General features: G+C 36.3%; 1 protein-coding gene across 1 annotated transcript; it reads left to right on the top strand.

Moving 5' to 3' along the window:
- Positions 1 to 233: 233 nt before the first annotated feature.
- Positions 234 to 1,375, top strand: LOC131057227 (gibberellin 20-oxidase-like protein). Its single transcript, XM_059210465.1, has 4 exons — positions 234 to 271; positions 484 to 744; positions 836 to 1,163; positions 1,256 to 1,375. The coding sequence occupies exons 1-4, from the start codon at positions 234 to 236 to the stop codon at positions 1,373 to 1,375; spliced, it is 747 nt and encodes a 248-aa protein (XP_059066448.1).
- Positions 1,376 to 25,998: the final 24,623 nt, after the last annotated feature.

The following is a 25,998-nucleotide window of genomic DNA, read 5'->3' as shown; positions in this document are numbered from 1 at the left end:
ACTAAAGACCATACATAATCCTCCACAAGAATAGAAAGATTAACCAGAAGGCATGGCAATTGCAGATCCGGTAGAACAAGCCTAGATTCCCCACTTATCCAATGTATGATTGCTTCTTAAATTCCATCGCCTCAATAGCACTAAACGAAAATATCAAGAAAACTGGTTAAACCATCTGTTCTTAGAGATAACCATTCTCTTCAATTTTAGACGTAGTCATTATTTTTAACGAAATGTCGAAGCTACGCAAAAATACCATACCAGGGAGAACGTTATTAAATGGAAGGAACTTGAATATGAATTGATAAAGCACTGCCCATTCTTCTACCTTGTTATTGCAGCAACACACATAATGTCTTTACCCCTTGAAGCCACAGTATCTGAAGTGGTTCTTCCTCTCATCGACATTTCCAAATTTCCAAGAGACTTGGATACTCAGGAACTGGACTAACTTCAATATCATCCTGAGCTCGCCAAACTCAGAGAGGCCTGCAAAGAATGGGGATTTTTCCAACTTGTCAATCATGGAATTCCAGTAGATCTTCTACAAAAGGCTGAGAATGGTGGCCGGAATTTATTATCCATGCCTAACGAGGTCAAAGACAAAACCTCAGCTGGTAAGCCATTCGATACTTACTTCCGAAGAGGAAACTATGAGACCTTTCACCTTCGAGACTCGACCAGTCCAGGTTCCTTTGAGCAAATGTATGCAAAACTGTGCCCTGAAAAGAACCCCAATTTATGGTATATTATTCATCTTTCATTTTCCTTCCTCTAATGCCACTTGATTCGGCTATGTCTAATTATTTGAAATTCATGTATTATATTTTGGCAGCGAAGCGATGGCAGCATACGCTTCGTGTGTCTCAGATCTTGCACACAAAATCACAAAAATAATTCTTGCAGGCCTAGGATTGGATGCCCAGAATTTCTACCACAATTACTTTGAAAACTGTGCAAAAGTTTTGCGTATAAACGGTTATTCACTGGAAAACATGTCCATCGGGGAGGAGGCGCTTGTCTCCCATACAGATACTGGGTGCCTCACAATTCTGTATTCAGATGATGTAAGAGGTCTTCAGATTCGATCTGGTAAGGGTGAATGGTTCAACGTCAAACATCTGTCTCATTCATTTGTAGTCAATATGGGGGACTCCCTTAAGGTACGAAATTTTCTTTCCGCCTACCATTATAATTAATTATTTTCTTATTAGTAATGATAAGAGATAGGGATGGAAGATGATTATTTTTGCAGGCGTGGATTAATGGCCGCTACCGCAGCGCAGAGCATCGTGTTATTTGTACAGGTTGCAGAAAGCGCATGTCAATTGTCGTTCTCACCACTTTTCCTGAAGAGAACGCATTCATGTTGTAAATTGTGTGGTGGTTTTTAGCAACGATATTTAAAAGTCGTCTATTAAAATTAGCATACATATATTATATAATAATATGTATAAAATGTATCAAGAGATGTCAAGCAGATTATATTTCTATCAAAATTATTTCAGGTAAATTTTAATCTATTTTTTCGTATTATTGAAATTTTATTATTTTGTAGTCTATTATCAATTTAGATATTAAATATGATAATAATAATTTCATTATCTATCTTATTCTATTTTTCATTACCTATCTTTTATAATTTAGATATTGGATGAATCTCAAGAGATTCTATAATAAAGGAGGATAGATCATGTAAGAGATTGTGCTTGAACCATTAATCATTCTAGTGGTCACTTATTATTATCGAATTAACTTAATGGACGCTAAGATAATAAACTCAAATCAATTTTATAAAAGATAATTGTAAATGATGACATGCCTCTCTTCTTTGCATTCTGACTTCCAAAAATATATAATTGTCCCAACTTTCTTTTTTTATGTACCCACACTCATTGAATCCTTTTGCAGTTGTAGAAGATACCTCTCAGTGTAATAAATGATTTTTCGACTGTTTATGTAATAAAGAAGCCAAATATGCACATGACTAAAATTATATAAATGGCTAAAATGCAGTTTTCTATATAAAGAAATAAGAATACATGGCAGTTTAGTCACTCCCTAAAGTTGTATGCTTAATTTATTTGAGTTAAATGCTTTTTTTTTTATAAATTGGACACAAATTGTGTAAAAAAATTTGCATTAAAAAGTGTGTGCTTAGGGAGTAGTTTTGTGGGTGAGACAATGTCAAGACTAGATCAATAACCACTTCTACTTTGAGGAAAAAGCCATATCTTTAAAGAAACAATATTTCTAAATTTTAGTCCAATCTTAAACTTTTTTATTATAATTCTTTTTAGTTAAAATCAAAGTAATTTTTTAGTTTGGTTGAGTAAAAGAATTTTCAATAAAAATATTATTTTCATTTTTTATTGAGTTTATAGTGTCAATAGATATTCATTTTTATTTATAGGTTTGAATAATGAGATGTAAAGTTTAATTATGTGTGTGGTACTTGTATATTATATTAAACAATGTCCTAACATCGTAGGAAAATTGATGTTCATGTTTAGTGAGAAATAGTCTAGCACATATTTGGATCCATCTATCTCAATTTTAAGAGATTATAAAAAATAAAGAAGAGGTAATTCTTGTTTTGAACAAAGTCTTTTCTAAAATGCTGTGTATTCATGTGATTGTGTCCTTGTGTTGATGAATTTTACTTTTTTCTCCTCCCTTAAGTGTTTGAGTCATAGGTCATGCTAAGTGCTAAACACAAGCACAAATGTCTAATTAGAATTAGCCAAACAATCTATATTATGAAATATAATGATGTTTATGAAAGGGAACTGATATTTGATGACCTATATTATTATATGGTCAACATGAACATCATCTGTGCACATGATATATTATTATAGCTAATATGTATTCAAGATACATTATTCAACCAACATCTATATTAATCTATGAATGTGGTGACCTCTTATTAAAGAGAGTGGTGGTAAGTTAAAACTCTACAATCAAGACTCCTAACTAGGCTTGATTTCATATGTATATACATGTGTATGTTTAACATATACAATAAGAAAACCCATTCCTTTTATGATTTGTAGTCAATGCCACTCTTAGATGTATTAGACATGAATATTTATCAACATTATATACTTTAGGTGAACCGTAAGGTGTTTTAGGTACTAGTTCATTCTTTTACGAGAATAATATTTCTAGATCATTTTAGATTTGTTAAATAATGTTGAAATAATAAGGGAGCATTATGTTATATAATTGAGATACATATATTTATTATGTATACGTACATTTGTATATATGCAAATGGTTAAATGTTTACCCTATTTTCTAACTATTGACTTAATACTTGATTTCCATTACATATATGATTTGCATATACCACAATTAAATATGCATTCTTTCTTTTTCTTTTTAATATCTATATGTTTATGGTAAAAATGGAAACAACAATATAGAATGGCTAAAATGAATTCAACCACAAAGCGCTACCCTAACAACAACAAAGATCTACCATAACATATGAAGATTAGCTAAGACAAATCCAAATCAACAAAATCACAAAGATTATACAATCACATGTCCAATAGGGTTTGAATCTCCATTCTTCCTATCTCCATTGATCTTGCTTGATATATTTGTTCTCAGATTTTATGTGTGCACAAGAGCTCAAGAAAGAAAAAAAATGTGGTTGATAGCTTGATCACATATGAAAGTTCAAATGCTAGTCCAAGAGGCTTGATAATGAAGGAAACATCCTCTTATATAGAAGACACTGTAAGAAATGAAGGGATAAGATTAAGAGGTGTAAAAGATAAATGGTCGGCTAGGATTAGAGGGTAGGTAGAGAAAATAAGAAAATAATGAGGGGGTAGATAGTGTAGGAATTAAGAGATGAATGCCATGTGTCATAGGTAGAAAAGGTTAATGAATTAATTAAATAAATAAAGATTCATTTAATTAATAGAAGAAGTGAGATTAATTAAATAAATAAAGTATTTATTTAATTTAGGAAAAAAGGATAATTTAAATAAATAAAATTATTTATTTAAAAAAGAAATAAGGTTAGAAAAGGATAAATGAATTAATTAAATAAATAAGAATTTATTCAATTAATAGAATAATTAGGCTAGAATAATTAAATAAATAAAAATATTTATTTAATTAGACAAGACAATTTTAGGTGTCTACATTTTGCCCCTCTTTAAGACAATGTAGCTTGTCGTGTTGTTTCAATGAAGATAAGATGAACTAATACAAAGTTTCCCTGAGATGGGAATGATATGCCCCCTCGAGAGATTGGATGAAAATGTTTGAAAAGATTGCAGACAATCTCTCGATAAGAAAGAAAGGCGAGAAAGGACTGACCAGATAGGATAGAGTGACAGAGTCATGAGATAAAGAAGACTGACTTGGGAGACTAGGACTAGGGTAATCTATAAGATAGACTATGAGGGAAAACATTCTCATTGTCATCCACACACCTAAGAGATCAGAGTGTAGAGAGAGTAAAGAGAAGTCAACATTGATGGCATTGGTGCACAGATTCGATCGCGTTTGCTGATATCAGAGGCCAACAGATGTAGGAGAGCCAATGAGTACCACAAAACCTCCTTGTACCTTGTTGCATTAATTGTTGTCATAAATGCATGCTAGGTAGGGTAATTAATGCACATTAGGCATGTCATAGAAATTGTCAAGTGGGGCAAAAGACGAGAAAACGCATCTACGTTGGTGCCAGGCACGTCTGGGTAGGTTAGGTGTGTCTGCGTCGAGTGTAAATGTGTCTATGGTTCTAAAAGCATCTATGCCAAATGCGAGCATGTTTGTGCAATGCAGGCACATTTGCATAGGGTAGGCATGTATATGCATGACAGAGGCATGTCTGTGTGTTTCAGGCATACCTGTGGAATGTAGGAATGTCTGTGAAGTATGTAAGTAGGTTTGTGTCATGAATGCGTGTTTATGTCTTCAAGGTCAAATCAGCAGTTCTGTGATAAACATACGCTATCGATTGGATAAGCTGCTGAGAGGATACACTCAAATAGGTCCTCTAGGGAAGACTAGGATAACATATAGGGTTGGGATTCACAATTCTATGATAGAACATATGTTGCCAATCAGGAACCTACTCAAAAGAATACACTCAAGAAGAGCCCCTAGGATAGGATAGAATGACGCATTTTGTGATGAACAGGACGTACCATAGAAATTGACAGTTCTGTGATAGAACATATGTTGTAAATTTGATAAGATACTCAAGAGGATACACACAAGTAGGTGCCCTAAAAAAAAGGATAAAAGCAACACTTTGTGATGAACAGGGAGTACTACTAGGCTAGAGTGCCATATGATAGATATAAGCACTAGGATAAAAAGAAGCACTTTGTGATGAACAGGGAGTACCACTAGGATAGAGTGTCATATGATAGATATAAGCGCTAGGATAAAAAGTAACACTTTGTGATGAATAGGGAGTACTACTAGGATTGACACAGTTGAGTTGCTTGACTGCAGGAGGACCTATCAATGTTGGAGTCATGAAAGAGATTTCCTTCGACTCAGAGTTTGCGAGTAGAGCTGACATTCGAGGCTAGAGTAGCAGTTGAGGCTATGGGCTTTTGATACATTGTGTATGTGCCAAAGTTTTAGGTGAATATAGGATTGCTGATTGCATTAACTGAGAGATGGTACTCAAAGACATGCACTTTTCATTTGCCAATGGGTGAGATGACAGTCACCTTAGAGGATATATACAGAATACTGAGGATACCGATCATTGGGGAGTTAGTTCCTTACGATCGAGAGGGAGATCGAGATGCACTAAGACAAGTGTTCCAGGATCCAAGACTAGGGATGAGGGTAGGACATGTGGCTTGGGACACCATGACAATGACAAGATTAGCGCTACTGGTGGTGCTGGTAGGATTTATTAGTGGGTTCCTCTGTCTGGATAGGGAAACACGAGGGTTGGCGGTGGGATGGGGGAGGACTCTGGAGACATTGGTGATTGAGCACACCAGGTTTGCATGCGGAGAGTGTCTGTTGGCACACCTATATTATGAGTTGCATCAGTTTGTATATCATGGATCAGTAGGATTGGGGTGAAAAGGATGGATTATTATGAATGGCTAACCAATATTAGGTAGATCAATAACAAGCCATGATGGGAATGGGTATGTTTATTATGAATGGATAGGTTGTGAGTGTGTGCAAAGTGAAGGAATGAGATTGAATCCTGAAGGAGGGAGGAGAAATGTCTCTACACATGGTGCCAGTAACCTGGTTTTCACCATGGTACTTGCCCAGGGTGCCACCAAAGTGGTTTCCACCATTGGACGAATTTATTTCTCTTTACTTTTTTTATTTTTTTCAATTTTTTTTTTATTTTTTTAATTTTTATTTATTTTTATTTTTTTTGTATTTTTGTATTTTTATTTATTTATTTTGTTTTGTGTCACAAGTTGCCTATTTGCCAGGTTTTCACCAACTAATGATTTTTTTGGATTTTTGATATTTTGAATTTTTTTTTTATTTTGATATATTTTTTGTATTTTTTTGTATTTTTGAATTAGGATATTTTGATGAGCTATGTGTAAAACCTGCGAAGGTGCATGTTGTTGATTGGATCTTCCAAAGGTTCTCTGTCTGGTTTTGAGCGCTGATATGCATCAGATCCATAGACTGTTGTAATGATGTAAGGACTAAGCCAATTTGGTTCGAACTTTCCCTTCTTCTCCCTGTCTTGCTGAATTTTAGGATTTTCCTTGAGAACTAAGTCACCCACCTCAAGTGTATGAGGCTTTACCTTATGATTGTAGCTGCATCGTTCTTTGATTGAATGATGTGTAGCTCGATTGACTGTCTTCCTTGAAAAAGGAACTGAGATAGAATTACTAATGTACAGACTACATTTTCCCATATGAATGTCACCTAAAGAAGTTTGGGCATCCTTGATAACAAAGTCCCTCGAGGAAGCTCCATTAAAGGTCCATGATGTATTGCCAGAAGGGAAAGGATGTGCAGAACAAGTGGATGAGTTATGAAGGTTTATGACTGCAAAAAGAAGTGAAAGTAGGATGACATGATGGAGACTTAAGATCAAGAAGTATGTATTTTGACTTGAAAATGTAGAACTTTTGCCTCGAGTTATTTTGATATTAGGGGAGACCAACTCTTGTTCTTTTTTCTTCATAGGATTTTTATCCTTGACTTTGACTTTTGCAGAGTCCAATAGCTTTTGATTTTGATTTGGACTAAAGGCCTTTTCTTTATTTTTGACTTTTGGATTTTTCTTTTCAAAGCTTAATTTTTTATCCCCAATGAGTAAGGGATTTTCTGATTCTTATTGATTCAAGTCTGGGAGAGGAGTGGAAATGGAATGCGTGGATGATATGGTAAATCTATGTGAGTTATCAAGAGGTCATTAACATAATCTTCTATAGTTATGTGAATAAGATCATGAAAGATAGTAGTCACGGCTCGTTGGTATGCAGCGCCTGCATTGTTTATACCGAAGGGCATGACATTATAGCAAAAAGTTCCCCAGCGACAAGTAAAGGTTGTTTTGTGTTGATCTTTGGATGGAATTTTTATTTTATTGTAGCCAAAGAATTCATCCATCAAAGATAACATCGCATGACCTACTATGAGATCTACAATCAAGTCGATGTTTGGCAATGGAAAGTCATCCTGAGGACAAGCTTTATTGATGTCTCTGAAATTTGTACATATTCTGATGTTGCAATCTAGTTTACTGACTGGTACTAAGTTGGAGATCCATTCAGGATAATCAATTGGTCATATGAATCTGATATCCAACAATTTTTCAAGCTCCACCTTTACTAATAATGCCACTATGGATGCATCTTTCTTAATTTCTATTTCACTAGCTTTGCTCCTAGTTTAACTATCAAATGATGCATTACTAAATCCGGATCCAGTCTAGGCAAATTGGCATATGACCATGTAAAATTGATTTGTCGCTCTGTGAAGAAACTTATGAACTTCGATCTTTCTCTCTCTATCAGAGATTGTGCTAGGAATATGTTATGTCGAATCTCTTCTGTGTCGATGTTTGTTATGATCATTTCCTCTACTAACATGGATGAGTTTTCTTCATATGATGACGGGAGAATGTCGAGCATTCCATCTTCGGGTGCCTCAGAGAGGTTTTCACCCTCAGATATGTCCTTTCTTTTTACTTTTTTGGGGTCAAACAGTGCCACAATGTGGTTTTCACCATAAAACCCATGATTTGTTTTTATTTTCACATTTTTGAGATTGGAAGGCCCAACACCCTCACCACAATATGCCATGTTGTTGAGTTCTATAGTGTACCCCGCCTTATGGTCCCCAAGAGGAAGATCATCTTGTATGCCTAAATAGTTGATGAAGGCCTCATCATTTTGGAATGTGTTGAATTGTAAAGGTCCTTCATGGTCTCAGTCAATAAGTTGGTAGTGAACAAGGGGAAGGCCTTCGATGTTTTCAAAGTCAACGGGAGTAAGGGTGAAGATATAGTTATATTCACGTATGTCAAGGTAGTTGTCGAGGTCATCACTGACACTCTCCTCATCTATCTCGATCATGAACGAGTCCAAATTGTCATCACTAAAAGGGCATTCCAGAACGGGTGTCCTCATTCTTCATGATTTCAACCTAGAACCTAAAAACAAAGACTATGTGGGATCCTCAGGGGTTGTTTCTTGACTAATCTGAATTTTCTATGAAATTCCTCTTCTTCTATGGGTTCACCTGGTTCTCTAAATGTCTCGGTGATTTCATAATCACTGGAGGATTTGTTTGAACCCCATTCCCATTCATTAGAGTCGGTGGAATAGCGGTGTTTTTGTTGATCATTGGAAATAATGATTTGCAATGCTTCTTCTGATTTTTGAGTGTTTACCCTGGAAGATATGAAGCCAAGCCCCTTTGACCGCTGATTTTTAAATATCAATTTTGGTTGCAAAGGTTGAGTGATACCTTCTTTTCTTAAGCCAAGAGGACTTTTACCATCGTACCCAAACTTTTCTAGGATCTTGAATCCTTTGCCATATTTTTCACATGGTATCTTGATGTGATCTTGTGTATCATCTTCAAGGTCTTTACAAAGCATTTTGTATAAGTCTTCTTCTTCCATTTCACCCCACTTTTGGAATATAGTAGGATCCGACTTCAGTGTAATGATAGATACCCATTTAGAAGGATGTGGTCGTCCATATTCTTTTGGTGAATTCCTAACTTGCCGCAAGCACATGGTTTGATTTAGGGTGTATTCACCCATGCCTTTGTCCTGATATTTCCCTTTAAGCTCACCTTTCTTTGATGTTGAAGGTTTTAATGATTCAGGGTCAATATATGCTGATGATGGGATAACCTCTCTATTAATTGGAATTATTCTCTCGGCTTTTGGCCTCAAATTATTGCAATGTATAAATGGATTAGTATCACCATTAACCGCTACTTTGACTTCACTATAAGGAAGCTTAATGCATTGATGGTATGTAGATGGGACTGCTCTCATCTCATGAATCCATGACATCCTAGCAATATGTTGTATGTGAGATCGAGGTCTAGGACTTGACAAGCCACATCCTTTGTAACTGGCCCTACTCTAAGAGGTAAGGTGGTTGTGCTCTTGGATGAACGCTCCTCATCATCATATGCCTTGATGGTAATTTTGTTTGTAGCATTTACAGCTTTATCTGTGTAGCATCCTAAAATTGCGACACTTGCAATTTTGACTGCATTTCGGTCTTCACGATGGCGACGCAACATGCAACCTGAATGGAGACCCCGAAACTTGCTCACGACACTGAAAACTGCATTTTTCAAGCACCCTGGCCTGAACCTCCTTGCACCCTACTGTCCCAGGAGGTGGGACCAGAGCGCCCAGCACCCTGGTCCCCAGGACCATGGCGCCCAGCGCCCTAGTCCCTGGGTCCTATTTTGGGCCCGGTCTCCTAAAGGGTCTCAGGTCCTTTTGTTTGCAATTTGGAAATTAACTTTCCTCGTCGGCCTAAGGTCGGGAAAATCAGTCTATCAGCCCTAAATGACAAGTATATAAACTACATTTTTCTCTCTCATTTGGGATGAAGAGGATATATGAAAAAGCGTGGAAATTATACTCAAGCATTCAAGAATTCAAGCATTCAAGCATTCCTTCAAGCAATTGATCATTTCAAGTCTCCATTCAAGGTTAAGTGTTGCATTCAAGACAAGGATTCAACCATTGAAGAGGAGATCACTTACTACATACTACAACAACATACAACATCTATACCTTCGCACATAAGGATACAAACATCCTTAGAACAAGGTATTAGTACTTATTTTACAGTCATTTACATTTACAACACTTGCTCATTTCTTGGTTAATTCCAAAACCGGGGTTTGACCTAAAGGCAAACCCCTAATCCCTAACCCCCCAATCGTCTTCGCTTTTCTGTGTGTAGGTTGCAGGTACGCGGCTGAAATTGAAGATCTGGAATCCTTGTGCAGAGACGAACAGATCCCCCTTCGTTTCGCGGATTTTTTGGAGGACCGTGGCGCCGGGCACCATTGTCCCGACAACTTTTGCTCAAATTTGCAGGACAATGCCGTATCGACATTTTACTACTAATTCCAGGTCCGCAACTTCATCCTATATCCCTATCTCAGTTTATAAGCGAATCTTTGTCATTTTCTATGCATTCCTAGCTTAATTCTTCTATCAACATTCTTTACAAAAGAGGGCAGCCTTGCTGTCTTAACCCTTGAAACACATTTAGCATCCAATCTTGCATTGCGTGGGATTGGATCTTGTGGGTTTCAACCCCTCTTTTGAAAGTAAAGTCTCTCCCCTAAGTGAAAACCATCAACCCTAGTGAATCTCCCTTCTCTCTCCTCGGAGTTGGAAGAGGGGAGAGCAACTAGGGTTCGATCGCGATTTTCTGCTTTACATTTTGGTGAACCTGACGTGAACATCCTTTCTGATTTTTCATGCTTAGATCTGAAAAAAAAATTGATTACATTTCCATGTTTGATCTTTTGCAAAATTTTAGAGGTGATTGCATAAAAACCCTAAATTTTCTTTTTAGTAATTAAACTTGTGAAATGTTTAATTGTTAATGCTTGCTTCAGATCTGCCCTTCTATTACAAATTATCAATTCATATCTGTGCTTTAATTTTGAAAATTAAGTGGTTAAGTGTCAAAACCCTAATTTTTGAAACCCTCTTGATTCAACCTTTGTCCGACAATTTCACTGATCAAAACATCTCCAAATCAGCTGTAACTTTGGATTCCGCAATAAAATCACAATATCTTTCATCCCTGAAAATTTGGAAAAAAGTTGCGAGGACCGTGGCGCCGAGCGCCATCGTCCCCGACATTTTTTCTGAAATTTCGGGAGCAAGATCTTACTGTATTTTCCTGCTAAAATCCAGAATTTTGGCTGATTTCATCAATTTTAACACCTTCAAAATTACAGTCAAAGTCGGTCTTATGATTGCTTGGATTAAGGTTTTTAAACATTCAAAAATCATTGAAACTGAAATTTTGTGTCAAAATTGTGTTCTTACTGTCCTAAATCTGAAAAGTGTGTTAACATTCATTCAAAATTTCAGTGCTTTATTCAAATTCTTGCATTTTGTGACTTTTGAAATTAAGTGCTTAATTACAACAACTCTAATTTCCGCTTTCAAAATTGAATTTTGCGTGAAATTGAGTCAATTTTCAAATTTCAAAATTTGCATTGCTCTTGACATTCCCTCTAAAATCATAAAATTCAAAATTTCAGTTTCCCTCTCTTTTTCAAAATTCAAATTTTGCATTTTTCGACAATCTTGGTAGGGTTCAATTTCAGGATTGCAACTTTAATTTGGCCTATCTACAGATCGTAAAATCACTCAATTTTTTCAGATTAGCTCTAAAATCATCATACCTTTCATCCCTGCAAATTTCGAAAAAGGTTGCAAGGACCGTGTTGCACTCCGGGCGCCACGGTCCCGAACATTTTTTCTGAAATTTCGGGAGACTGTTGTGATTGCATTTAACAGCTTAAATCCAGAAGATTGGTTGATTTTACTGAAAATTGCTACCTCTAAAATCAAAATTTTCTCTCCTTCTCTAGTGCATGAGTTTTACAACAATAAGCCCTACTTACACTATTCCCGTTAGACAAAGCCGTAGAATTAAGTCTTTCCGAGGTGTAATTACCGAGGAGATGGAACCTAATTTGAATAGTCTTTTTAACGAGGACATGGGTAATTCCTCTAATCCTCTTAATGATGAAGAAGCTCTCCATGAGGTTTCTGAAGAACAACTTTCGAAATTGGATAACCAATTTGACGATTTTCACCAATGGATGTCTCATGAGTATCCCGATAGTCAAGCTCTTCCTTTAATTGAGGGTCTAAAACGTATGCTTCAAAGTGATAAGAATGGAATTGATATTTTGCGTGGTATTGCACACATTGTGGATTCAAATGTGATGCCTATGAAGAGTTGTGCCGAATCTTTAGGTTATACACAACCTCCTACTCAAGTCAATCATTCTATTCCTTTGATGACTCCTATTGCTAGCATACCTACCTTTACATCAAACATAATGGCTACTTCTACACAAGACGTTCCTCCTGTGATCACCAATCATGGGGGCAATCCTTCTTCTTCAATTAACCCTCTTCCTCCATTTAATCCGACTTCTTCATTCATTCCTTCAATGAGTGTCCCTATTATATCTCCACAAATGAACATGATGCAAGGGGGCAATTTGTTTAACCATTCCATTCCTCCTTGTAGTGTTCCTCCTGTCCAATCATCTCCTATGACTGACTATCATAGAGTCCCACCACCTTACTCTCTACCTTCTTTCAATAACATAACACCTCCATCTCAATCTAACACATCTAATATGAACTCTTTGACTGAAGCGACCATTAACAATCTTGCACAAACTGTCTCTTCTTTACAGCAACAAATTGCCTCTATGAATCAATCTAAGTTTAGTGTGCCCACATTCGATGTTGCGAGCCCACTTTCTCTTGACATTGTTCGAGCTATCCCTCCTAAACATGTCGAAATCCCGCATTTGGAACTTTATAATGGTAAAGGTGATCCTCTAACACATGTTAAGACTTTTCAAACAATATGTACTGATTTTGCTTATGACCAAAGGTTGCTTGCAAAATTGTTTACTAGAACACTAAGAGACAAAGCCCTACAATGGTATTGCTCGTTGCCTTCTTATTCTATTACTTCTTTCGAACAACTTGCAAATGCTTTCATTCAACAATTTCAAAACAATATAAGTCCTAAAGTTACTTTGATTGATTTAATGCATTGTAAACAAGGTGTTAAAGAAAAAGTGACTGATTTCATTGGTAGATATAAGCATTTGTATGCTCAAATTTCTTTTCCAGTGCCTGAAAATGATATTCAAAGAATCTTTATTTCTAATTTACAAAAAGATATTTGAGACAAACTTCTGTTTTCTGAGTTTACTTCTTTCCAATAGTTGTGTGCAACTCTTCACAATTATCAACTGACTGTGAGTCAAATGGAACAATCACATCCTATGGCTCCGAGTGATAAGGGTGATAGCAGTCAACAACCATTTGGGAAGTTTAAACCGAACAGAGATTCCATCAAATTCAATGAAAACATCATCAACAACAATGTGAATGCAGCATCAGGTGTGCCTCCTATTTCTAAATTTTTCAAGAAAGAAAGAAAGTATACTCCTTTGAATGAATCATTGCATAGTATTATGAATAAGTTATTGGAAAAAAATGTGCTTACTCTTCCTCCTATAAGACAAATTGATCCTGCAAATATTACTTCACCTTATTTTGATAACAAATCTTTTTGTCAATTTCATCGTTAGCCTGGGCATGATACTGAAAAATGTTTTTCTTTAAAGGGTAAAATTCAAGATTTGATTGATAATAATACTATTTCTGTTTCTGGAGTGAATGATAAAGGTAATACATCTGTAGCTCCTCCTAATCAAAATCTTCAGATTTTCACTAATCCATTACCTTCTCATACCTCTAATGCAATTGAGACTAATGATTCCTCTCTCTCATCTGATGGTCTTGTGTCTATGACTCCGAATGTGATTAAGTTTGTAGAGCAGCAAGAAAACCCTAAAGAACCTTCCATCACATTTGATTCCAGTGAAACCATTAGGGCACCTGATGGTCCTTTATACATAGTTGCAAAAGTCAAGAATACACCTTGCCGTGGAGTGCTTATTGATCCTTTGTGCATAATTAATGTTATTACTGAAGAATTTCTTTTTACTTTGCAATTGAATCAAGTGATATATGACAAAACAGATGTGATTGTGAAACTATTTGATGCATTTTCTTCTCTTGCAATTGGTTCTATTACATTGCCTATTGAGGTCCATAACAAATCCCTTGATGTGGACTTTGCTATTATTCCTTCATCCAAACAATTTCGTGTAAAGCTTGGCTATCCTTGGCTGTCTTCCATGAAAGCTATTGCTTCTCCTATTCATAAGTGTTTGAAATTTCCCCATAATGGTGAAGTTGTTACTGTCAATCATAGTCTCTTTAAACCAGCTGAAAGAACTTCTAGCGTTCCTATTGATTATTTTTGGCCTAAACAATTCCAATCTCTTCCTCCGCGAAGTGATCATCTTTTCAAATCTTATCAAAAGTGGAAAACAGATATGATCCTATCTCTAAGTGAACCTAGAACACCTAAACTTGATATTCCTATCATTCTTGAGAAGGAAGTTCATCCTTTGAAAGATAAAACTAATGTCTTTCCTCAAGAAGATTCCCAACCCATCCCTATGGATGTGACTGTCTATATCTAATAAACTTCCTAAAAGTAGACCTATCCCTCCTCGTCATGATGGACTTGGTCTTCTCCCTAAACCAAAAATTCCTCCTTTATATGGAGCAGTTCCTCCTCCTTCTTTTTATAGAGAGAAGAGACCTTCTTCTTCTCCTATTATCCAGCCTAAGAGACCACAACCTAAACACCCAAGTGCTAAGGATGAGAACATTCCTCCTCCTCAATCTTCTCCACTTCCTACTAAGACTAGACGAAATCGTTCTGCACGTGAACACCGACGAAAGCGTCGTCTTAGAGCTCAGGCAGCTGCTTCTCGAACTTTGCAATCTCCAAAAACACCTTCAACAAGCATTATTCCATTTTCTCCTCAGCCAGACATTGAGCCTAAATCTCCTAAACATAAGATGCATGATGGTCTTGATCCTGTGCGAGTTAAAGATCCTATTTTTATAAATCTTGATGATGATATAGATGAAAATGTTATGCATGATGAAAATGTTACTCCTCTTGCTTCTAATAGTGAATATGAACTTGTTGATGTTGATAACCATTTATCTAATGAATTTTCTAAAGCACTTATCCTAGCTCCTAGACAAGAACAATGTGGCTTGGAACATGAACATAGCCCTTGTTTGGATCTTGTGATAGCTCCATCTGCTGTGTTGGATGTTCCTCCTCTAGCGTGTTCCCTGCCTTCCCGAAACATTGATCAGCAAGATCGGGGGGTAGATGACGTGCTAGACTAGTTACATTAGCATGGTAGATTCTCCCCCCCTCTCTTTTTTTGTTACTTCTTCTATATGTTATTTTCATTCTTCTGTTTGTCGTCCTTGGTGTTGTCTACTTGAGGACGATGCAAAGTATTGAGATCTCTCGATCTCTCTCATGTTGACTCAAAAGACACATGTGTTCCCTTCTTCTAGGTGAGCTTCCTTGATTGGGGAATGAAGAACAATTATGCATACATACATATGATACATATACATGAATTATCATACAGCATACTGACTCCGAGGAAAGCGAAGTCACCTTGTGCTTTCTGTTTTGTGTCTATTATCCTTGGGCTTATCTCACACTTGGGGGCTAAATCCTTGCGATAACGTGCTCCTTTCCTTTCTCATTTCTTATGTGTATCACTACGTTAAAACAATCACCCCCGGTAAGGCGTGTGCGATCGCTTTAACGTAGGGGGGCATACATCCCGTTCATATCTTTTCAAGATACTTGAAAATTTCTGGGTAAATTTAGCCTTGCCTTGAAAATTTTTGATATCTCTCTTGCATGACTCATAGTGAGGGAACCTTACTACTGACAGTCATGGTTCTCCCTCATGATCTTCCCTTTTACTTTGTCAATCGAAGTCGTAAGATCCTTAGTCCACTGGAGGCTTGGTGTATCTTTCCTCCTTGACGTGGTGAAAGTCTTTCAATATTGTTTCCTTGTACTTTACCGGAAGTATGAGCATACATACTCCCGCTAAAGTGGGGGCTAAATGTAGCATCCTAAAATTGCGACACTTGCAATTTTGACTTCATTTCGGTCTTCACAATGGCGACGCAACATGCAACCTGAATGGAGACCCCGAAACTTGCTCACGACACTGAAAACTGCATTTTTCAAGCACCCTGGCCTGAACCTCCTTGCACCCTGCTGTCCCGGGAGGTGGGACCAGAGCGCCCAGGGCCCTGGTCCTTCAGGACTAGGGCGCCCAGCGCCCTGGTCCCCAAGACCATGGCGCCCAACGCCTTGGTCCCTGGGTCCTATTTTGGGCCCGGTCTCCTAAAGGGTCTCGGGTCTTTTTGTTTGCAATTTGGAAATTAACTTTCCTGGTCGGCCTAAGGTCGGGAAAATCAATCTATCAGCCCTAAATGACAAGTATATAAACTACATTTTTCTCTCTCATTTGGGATGAAGAGGATATATGAAAAAGCATGGAAATTATACTCAAGCATTCAAGCATTCAAGCGTTCAAGCATTCAAGCATTCAAGCATTCAAGAATTCCTTCAAGCAATTGATCATTTCAAGTCTCCATTCAAGGCTAAGTGTTGCATTCAAGACAAGGATTCAACAATTGAAGAGGAGATTACTTACTACATACTACAACAACATACAACATCTATACCTTCGCACATAAGGATACAAACATCCTTAGAACAAGGTATTAGTACTTATTTTACAGTCATTTACATTTACAGCACTTGCTCATTTCTTGGTTAATTCCAAAACTAGGGTTTGACCTAAAGGCAAACCCCTAATCCCTAACCCCCCAATCGTCTTCGCTTTTCTATGTGTAGGTTGCAGGTACGCGGCTGAAATTGAAGATCTGGAATCCTTGTGCAGAGACGAACAGATCCCCCTTCGTTTTGCAGATTTTTCGGAGGACCGTGGCGCCGGGCACCATCGTCCTGACAACTTTTTCTCAAATTTGCAGGACAGCGCCGTATCGACATTTTACTACTAATTCCAGGTCCGCAACTTCATCCTATATCCCTATCTCAGTTTATAAGCGAATCTTTGTCATTTTCTATGCATTCCTAGCTTAATTCTTCTATCAACATTCTTTACAAAAGAGGGTAGCCTTGCTGTCTTAACCCTTGAAACACATTTAGCATCCAATCTTGCATTGCGTGGGATTGGATCTTGTGGGTTTCAACCCTTCTTTTGAATGTAAAGTCTCTCCCCTAAGTGAAAACCATCAACCCTAGTGAATCTCCCTTCTCTCTCCTCGGAGTTCGAAGAGGGGAGAGCAACTAGGGTTCGATCGCGATTTTCCGCTTTACAATCTGAATATCCCAATTGTATTACTGTGTTTAAAGTACATATATTGAGACCATCTCCTCAATCTATCAAGAATCATTTTATTTGATGTTTGTGCAGGAAGGCTTCAATGTGTAAAGGTGCATTATCCGGTTGGCTTATGAATGCATCGTCAGCTTTAGTGAATGTAAGAGAATGTGGAACGGAAAGGTATCCCACCATGGCTTGAAACTGGTCCATGTTCAGATTAGTGGGGATAGAATTTTCTCTCAAAGTTTAATCATGGATGGCTTTATGTGCGAGGGATATGCGTAAAAGCTCAAGGATGGAGATAAGTGTTAGCATCCTCCTTAATTGTTCTACTAAATCATACTCAAGTTTGGTTGTTGAGGAAGTGGTGGTTTTAGTTGGAGCACCTTGCAGGGTGACTTTACCTCGATAAGTTGTGAAGAGGTAGATTCAAAAGAAGATCCAATGCCATTTAGAACAACTTTGGGTCTTTGGGTAGAATTATCAGGCATTTTGTCCTTTATGATAATGGTAGAGACATAATTGTCCATCGAAATGTGATTAGCAGTTGAATCATAGTTATAAGATGCTTTTGTATAGTTGGCTTGCTCATTTGTGGCTTTGGATTTTCCCTTGTCATGTTTAGGGAATGGTTCCTTAAACATCTCATGTTCTTGATTGGATGAATGTCCTTCGATTTGAATGTCACCTCTATCAATAAGGTCTTCTATAATGTTCTTCAGCTGATGACAATTTCCTATTTTATGTCCCTTGCTCTTGTGATATTCACAGTACTCATCGTCATTCCACCAATTTGGTTTGACCTTTGGCTCATATGGAGGATTGTCTGGAATTGTTAGTATCTTGTTTGCCACTATCTTCTTGAAAGCTGATTCAAGTGGTTCTCCCAATGGGGTGTATTTCCTTTGTGGTTTTGATGTTGTTTGAGTATTCACTTGGTTGTTTGTAGAACTTGATTCAAAAATAATGTTTTTGGGTCTCATTGTGTTAGCATCAACAACACCATCATTTATTGTGTTCTTGTTCTTGTTCCAAAATTTTGGCTTGTCTTTTCCTTTAAAGTCCTCTTTTTTTTCTTTGAATATCTTAATGACTCCTTGATCAATTAAGCCCTTCTTTGTTGCTAAGCCTTTTCAATGACATCCTTGAAAGTGGACAAACAAGCTTTCCTCAAGTCATAACCAATTTCTCTATTGACATTCTGTGTGAACATCTCTACCATTTGTTTTTGTGGAATTTTGCAAGAGCACCTACTGCCTAAATTCCTCGATCTTTGTGAGAATGATTTAAATGACTCCGAATCCTTTTGCTTGGTGTTGCACAAAGTGATAACTGATATATCTGTTTCTATGTTATATGAAATTTTTTGGATAAAAGCTTCTTCTAGATCACCCCATGACTTAATTCCAGGTGGAATTTGGGAGAACTATTCCATAGCTTGATCACCTAAGCTTTATGGGAACAATCTCATCAAGTATGTTTCTTCTACTCCTACCTTAATGCAAGCTATGAAAAACTATCTTATATGTGCCTTAGGGTCTCCCTTGCCTCTGTACTTATCAAACATAGGTGTTATGAACTTTGTAGGAAATGGAGGCATTGGAATTCTTTTGTTAAATGGATAGGCACATATGCCTCTCATTGTGTAAGCTGGATTTGGTGTATTAATGTCCTCCATTTTCTTATGTAAGTCCTTTATTCGCTGTTCTAAATTATTCTTAGGTGGAGACCGACTTCTTGGACCATATCCCATGCCTGAGGCACTGGGTGGAGAAGGAGGATACCACATATATGGATGATATTGATCATAAACATGTTTATATCGAGGAGGTCTATAATGATACTGCGTATAGGGACCACTTGGTATAGAGTCATAATGAGGAATGTAATATTTGCTTTGTCCATGTATATCATATTCTACATGCATGTCATGAGTTTGTTCTTGTGTAGTGCCTCAAATTCGACACGGGGTTTTCTTGTGTCCAAATTTTGAGCATGCCTTTCGATATCCAATTTTTTTGGAGGTTGATCCTTAGCATTGGTATGCAATTGAGTGTATTTATTTGCATAAGAGTTCCATAATGGTCCGCTTAGACGGAGTTGTTCATGAGATGTTATGTCATGAGTATCATAAGCTTGACCATGTATATTTGGGATCTTAGGTTTTTGAAACAAATTTGATGGTGACTCAGGCATGAAGCTTGGTCCTCTAGTACCTCCACTATTAGGCCTCCTTTGATCCATGTTGAGTTGAGTTTCTTTCATAGGTCGATTTTCCACTATTTTAGACATGTCAAAATCATGAGGTATCTTAGCTCCACTTTGTACCATCACTTATAGAAAATATTGTCTATCTCTTCTCATGAAGTTTTCAACCAATCTATTAAAATGGGGATCTATAATAGAGTCTTCCACTTCTACTGAGTATACTGAAATGTTTTCCACATTGTCATTGTGTGTGTCATTGTTTTTTGTACTATCCATGTTCTCAACATTTTGAATGTTTCTATAGATGTCCATGTCAGGTAATGTGGTATGATCAAGATTAAAAAAGATATTGTTGTCGTACTCATAGCCACTCATGTTTGCGGACTCTTGAGATTTTTTAGCTTCCCTCGTAGATTTTTGGGAATGGGTTTCAACCATGAACTAGGTCGTGACCAAGATGTGTGAGACTAGATGAAAATGGAAAAGTATCGAAGACCAAGAGTTGGATGTAATGTAAATGAATCTGAGGTTTACTAGCAATGTCCAAAGTGTAAGACCAAGTATGTATGTAGTGGAGTAGGAATGGCTTCCAAAGAGATGATAGATCTATTGGTGAGGTAAGTTGACCTTGACTCTAAGTAATACCAAATGAGACCCAAAGGTGATAGACCTTGATGAGGGACCACTTAGCAAAATGTTGTTGTATGTATTGTGTTGACAAAGCAAGATGAGGACAAGCAAGTGAACTTTTGACTCAATTTTAGACAAATGTGAATGTAATGCAAGGTGTAAAGCAATGATGAACATTGTGAGACCCAAAAATAGGTCGAATGCTAGAAGAGAACCCAGAGAAATAACTTAGGAAGCTCAAGAATTCTAAAATTGATTGCTCTTGTTTGTTGGACTGTAATTTTTTTCCAATGCTGAACACAGATGTGCCTGTATACTTCACAGACATGGTTTCCCAACATATACATGATTGAACACTGCACATACGCGTTTCCAGAATTTATGAATGCAGTTTTGCTTATGATAACACAGATGTGTTTGTTTCCTACACAAACACGGTTATAGGACACAACTGTGTTTTTGCTAGACATAGACGCGTTTCCAGAATCTAAGTGCAATTTTTCCAATTTGTAAACTTGTTTGTTGTGACCAAACCTAAATTTTTGACCATTTTTCATGACAAGAGGACACAATGGTGATGAGGACTCAATGTTTGCAAGTGTTTAGACTCAAAATGACAAAATAAAATGTGTTGTTTGATGTAAAAAATATTGGCATACACTTGACGACAAAAAAGACACAATGTTTTGATGTTTGATCTTGAATGTTTAAATGTTTAAAAGAAGACAAGAACAATTCTTAGGGTTGGCTAGGACAATAGTTGTTGATCCCACATTGGGTTTCCCCATTGCTACGCTATTCAAAGTGGATACTTAGATGCCCGACCCCATTGGCTCCACCCTCAACACTCACTTCTCCAGGGCAACAAAGCACCAGTCCCCACGAAAAAATTCATGTGGTGAGCTTTGTATCTCTACTAAGAATCGTATGTGTGTGGGTTGCTCCAAAGGTTCAACCTCCTGCTCCAACAACTAGAAGGATTTTGGCTTTCTAAAGCAAAAAGGTGCTAGTAAGGGCATCTGCTTATGTGGCCATACATGTAGCACTTTCAACTCTGTAATATAGAAGGCTCCTAGTTGATAGGGGTTATGCGCTACTATTGATCAAATAAATTTGATCAAATGGGTTTATGGGGAGACATAGTGTCAGTATGAACTAATCAACACACATTACCCATGGCTTTCACCATGGATACATTTATTTATAGTGGTTCAAAAGAGGTGGGTTTTCCTCGCTACCACTTGGGTCGTTCCCTCTTGACTAGTAGTCCTAATGACCACACGGGGAGTCGGGTACTCTAGCGATTAAACAAAAAGAGCCTATTGCCCAAGACACAAAAGACAATGGTTCATTTTTAGTGCACCAATTGAAGTGTTGGCTAGTTTATGAAAACAAGGCACACAATGAAGATAAAAAGAAAACCCTTGTCAAAATTCTGCAACAAAGATTTGTTAGTAGTTTTTGCAATAATACCCCTCCTGCAAGCACACAAGTTAGGTAAATTTTAGATCCTTAAGACTTTGTGAGAAAGGGGCCTTCGACAATGCGATTTTCTTCAAGGAAAAGAGGCACCAATTTTTTTCCTGGATCACAAGATATTAGCTCAAATAAACAAGATCTAAAATTAAAATGATGAAATGAAGCACTAAAAATTGAAACAAAAACAAAAAATGCAAGAACCAAACACAGACGTGATTAAATCTCACACAAACGCAATTTCGTGACATAGACATGACTTTAAACCTCATAGATGCAGTTTTGAAACACAGACGCAAATCTGCAACACAGACGTGGTTAAAAGGTTCACAAATGTGATTCAAGAACACAGATGTGGCTCTACGATCTAGAAAAATGTAAAATACTGTCGACAACGTAGATGCGATTCTAGAGGTCACAAACACGGCAGAAAAACTTAAATGCGGTTCCAAAATGCGCAAATGTGAAAACTCAAAATGTTGTCAGAAATGTCAGATCTGCAACTTCAAAAGCATAAAATCTACAACCAAGATGTTAAATGCAAAAGGGACAAGAGTCCCACCGGACGTGCCAAAATGTTTATGGTAAAAATGGAAACAACAATATTGAAAGACTAAAATGAATTCAACCACAAAACCCTAGTCTAACAACAACAAAGATCCACCATAACATATGAAGATTACCTAAGACAAATGCAAATAAAAAAAATCACAAAGATTATACCATCACATGCCCAATAGGGTTTGAATCTCCATTCTTCCTATCTTCATTTATCTTGCTTGATATATTTGCTCTTAGATTTTATGTGTGCACAAGAGCTCAACAAAGAACAAAAATGTGGTTGATAGATTGATCGCATATGAAAGTTCGAATGCTAGTCCAGGAGGCTTGATAATGAAGGAAGCATCCTCTTGTATAGAAGACACTGTAAGAAATGGACAGATAAGATTAAGAGGTGTAAAAGATAAATGGTCAGCTAGGATTAGAGGGTAGGTAGAGAAAATAAGAAAATAATGAGGGGGTAGGTAGTGTAGGAATTAAGAGATGAATGCCATGTGTCATAGGTAGAAAAGGTTAATGAATTGTTTAAATAAATAAAGATTCATTTAATTAATAGAAGAAGTGGGATTAATTAAAGAAATAAAGTATTTATTTAATTTACGAAAAAAAGATAATTTAAATAAATAAAAGTATTTATTTAAATGAGAAATAAGGCTAGAAAAGGATAAATGAATTAATTAAATAAATAAGAATTTATTCAATTAATAAAAGAATTAGGCTAAAATAATTAAATAAATAAAAATATTTATTTAATTAGACAGGACAATTTTAGGTATCTAGAGTATCCTTATTATATATCTCATAAATATAACTTTTATTGGTTGACATTAGTAAAATTTGCATATATTTCCTAATCATAAAACTACAATATAAATCATCATTAAGTAATTTAGTTGGATGAGCTAAAAACAATCAATTACATACATATTATTTAAATAAAATGTCATTATTTTCTTTAAGTGATTCAAAGTCATTTAGATTAAACACTTAGTGTATTGCTCTGTTTCAATTGAAGCCTCCATGCTAATGGGTATTATAATGTATAAAAGAAAAAGAAATTATCTTAATCTAAGACATCATAAAATAACCTATCCCTAGGCTAACCCTAACCACACCTACCATGGGCCATGTCGTTAAACTCTACCTTAGTGCACCCTCTCACTTCATTGTAATATTAAAAAAAATTGGTAAAGTTTTCAATCGTTATTAATATTAGAATTTGCCAAAGACCTAGAATTGCTATGAGCTAGGCATGGGTTAGAAGTTAAATAGAAGAGAAGGAAATCAATCACCATATGTGAAGCTCACACAATTACCATAGAGATAAAAAAGAAATTAAAAACAAACAATGAACCAAAAGATTATATAAAATGAACCTTATTGAATCAAGTTTCAAGCATTGACTAGGGCCAAGCATTGACTAGGGCAAACCAGGAGTGCTTGAAATTACAGATCCGTTAGCACAAGCCTAGACTTCCGACCCATCCAATGCATTATTGCTTTTTAAATTCCACCGCATTAATAGAGCCAAATGAAAATACCAAGAAAACTGGTTACACCATTGACAATATCAATGCGGTTTTAACTCTTACGAATACTAATTGACAAAGTTTTATGCGGCTTCCACGTATATCCGGCTGTTCTTAGATATAACCGCCAGGAATTTGTTTCTTTAGCTTAGTGAAAGATTCCAACTTTAGAGGCGGTCATTATTTTTTACGAAATGTCCAATACAACCAGAAGCCTGTAATTAATATTAGTCAAACAATAGATATTGTGAACTTTGATTATATTTCTAATAGATGACTAATATTTCATGACCTATTTCATTACAGACTTAATATGAACACCATCCTTGTCCATGATATATCCTAAGTAATGAACCATCTCCATAAAAAAATGAACATATTTCTATGTTAGCATGGAGCATGTGTTCTTACAAGGATGAGATTACTTATTGAATATACTACGAAAGTTCCTTGATGCTAAACATCAAAAGCTTTTGATTGTACCATCAATAAATATGATTTTCATAGTTGTAGATTCTAAAAGCATCACTAATAATACTTGACCCTTGATTAATAATCATAAGATCACATTTATTAGTTATGACATTAATTAATCAATTAACCTTAAGTTATTAATTATTCATATTGTATAATATAACTAAACTATAATTTTTTTTATAGTTTCTCATATATTCATTTAATTAAATAATATTTTATTATTCAATATGAATTTATTCACTTTCAAATAATTTCCTCGGTCTTACTTTTTGTTGAGTTTTGGGGTATAGAGAGGGTGGTCTAATGTGAGAATACCTACCAAGATGGATGACTGAGTGGGCTCCAACAATCCAGTTGTCGAGTAAACTCAACTAATGAGAGTTGAATCTTGGATCTATATGGGAAGAACTCAAAGCCTTGGCGTAACCTTACCAACTATTTGAGCTATAGTTCGAAGCCATTATTCTAGTGTTTTTTAATGAGTTTCAACATACTCATTGTATAAGTTCTAACAAGTTCTTTTTACAGGATATATAGGTACTATATACACATACCATTTGTTATATATGATGATATGATGAATCAATAAGGATCCAGACAACTACTAAGAGGGGGTGGGGGGGTGAATCAGTAGATAGAATAACCAACTAAACTTTCACCAAACTCAAAACCCAACCCATAAATCAATCTTTGAACTAACTAGTTCAAACACTGAACTACAAACTACATCTGCACTATCAGGTTTACTGGTTGACTGGCATAACAAAATAATAGTATAACAGATCTAAAACTCTCAAACAATTAAACCAAAACATCAAACCACTTTACTAACAATAGTAAAATCACGTTTTAGATTACTGCCGGTCATATTAACACATCTAAGTGGATTTACCAATTAAACAAATTAACCATATCAAAACATAACCACAAAAACCATTCACCACTTGACACAATGATTTTTGACGTGGAAACCCAAATGGAAAAACCCACGGTGGGGATGAATACCCACAAGTATTCTGAACACTTCTGAAGTTCACCCTGTTAGGAGCCAAGCCTTGTTAGAAGCTTTACAAAAATGTCCTATTAGGGACCACCCGGTTAAGGGATTGACTATAATGCCCTATTGGAAGCAATACTCTATTAGGAGTAACCTCGATAGAGGATTTGAAATCCATGATAATGGATCACCTGGTTAGAAGATTTAGAGAGAAATAAGCTTGTTAAAGCTTACTCGGTTAAGGGATTTAATTGTTGTAATTATTAGAGAACAACATGGTTTTGCTGATTTGGTAAATAGCACTACTCTGCTTGATCAAATCCTTTTCATGCTCCTATCTGCCTTCACACATACTACAGATACTCCTTCTAGTTCGGCAATCAATCACACTGACACTTAACCAAAATTGCCAACACTACAACAAAACAACTCATTGACCTTACAGGCAAAACAATAGGTTGGTAACACATCACAAACCTAAGATCTCATAGAGATTACAAACAAATCAGTTCAAACATGACCATTAGATTACATAGAAATCATTAGCAC

This window comes from Cryptomeria japonica, chromosome 8, assembly GCF_030272615.1.
Source record: "Cryptomeria japonica chromosome 8, Sugi_1.0, whole genome shotgun sequence".
NCBI lineage: Eukaryota > Viridiplantae > Streptophyta > Pinopsida > Cupressales > Cupressaceae > Cryptomeria > Cryptomeria japonica.
Note: the sequence above shows the minus strand (reverse complement) of the source record. Positions and strands in the feature narration are given on the sequence as shown.

What these genes read in the sequence shown, in the direction of transcription:
- LOC131057227 (XM_059210465.1), top strand. Translation starts at nt 234, where the DNA reads ATGTCGAAGCTACGCAAAAATACCATACCAGGGAGAAC. An exon ending in GAAAAGAACCCCAATTTATG is followed by an intron (nt 745 to 835) that starts GTATATTATTCA and finishes ATATTTTGGCAG; the next exon opens with CGAAGCGATGGCAGCATACG. An exon ending in ATATGGGGGACTCCCTTAAG is followed by an intron (nt 1,164 to 1,255) that starts GTACGAAATTTT and finishes TTATTTTTGCAG; the next exon opens with GCGTGGATTAATGGCCGCTA.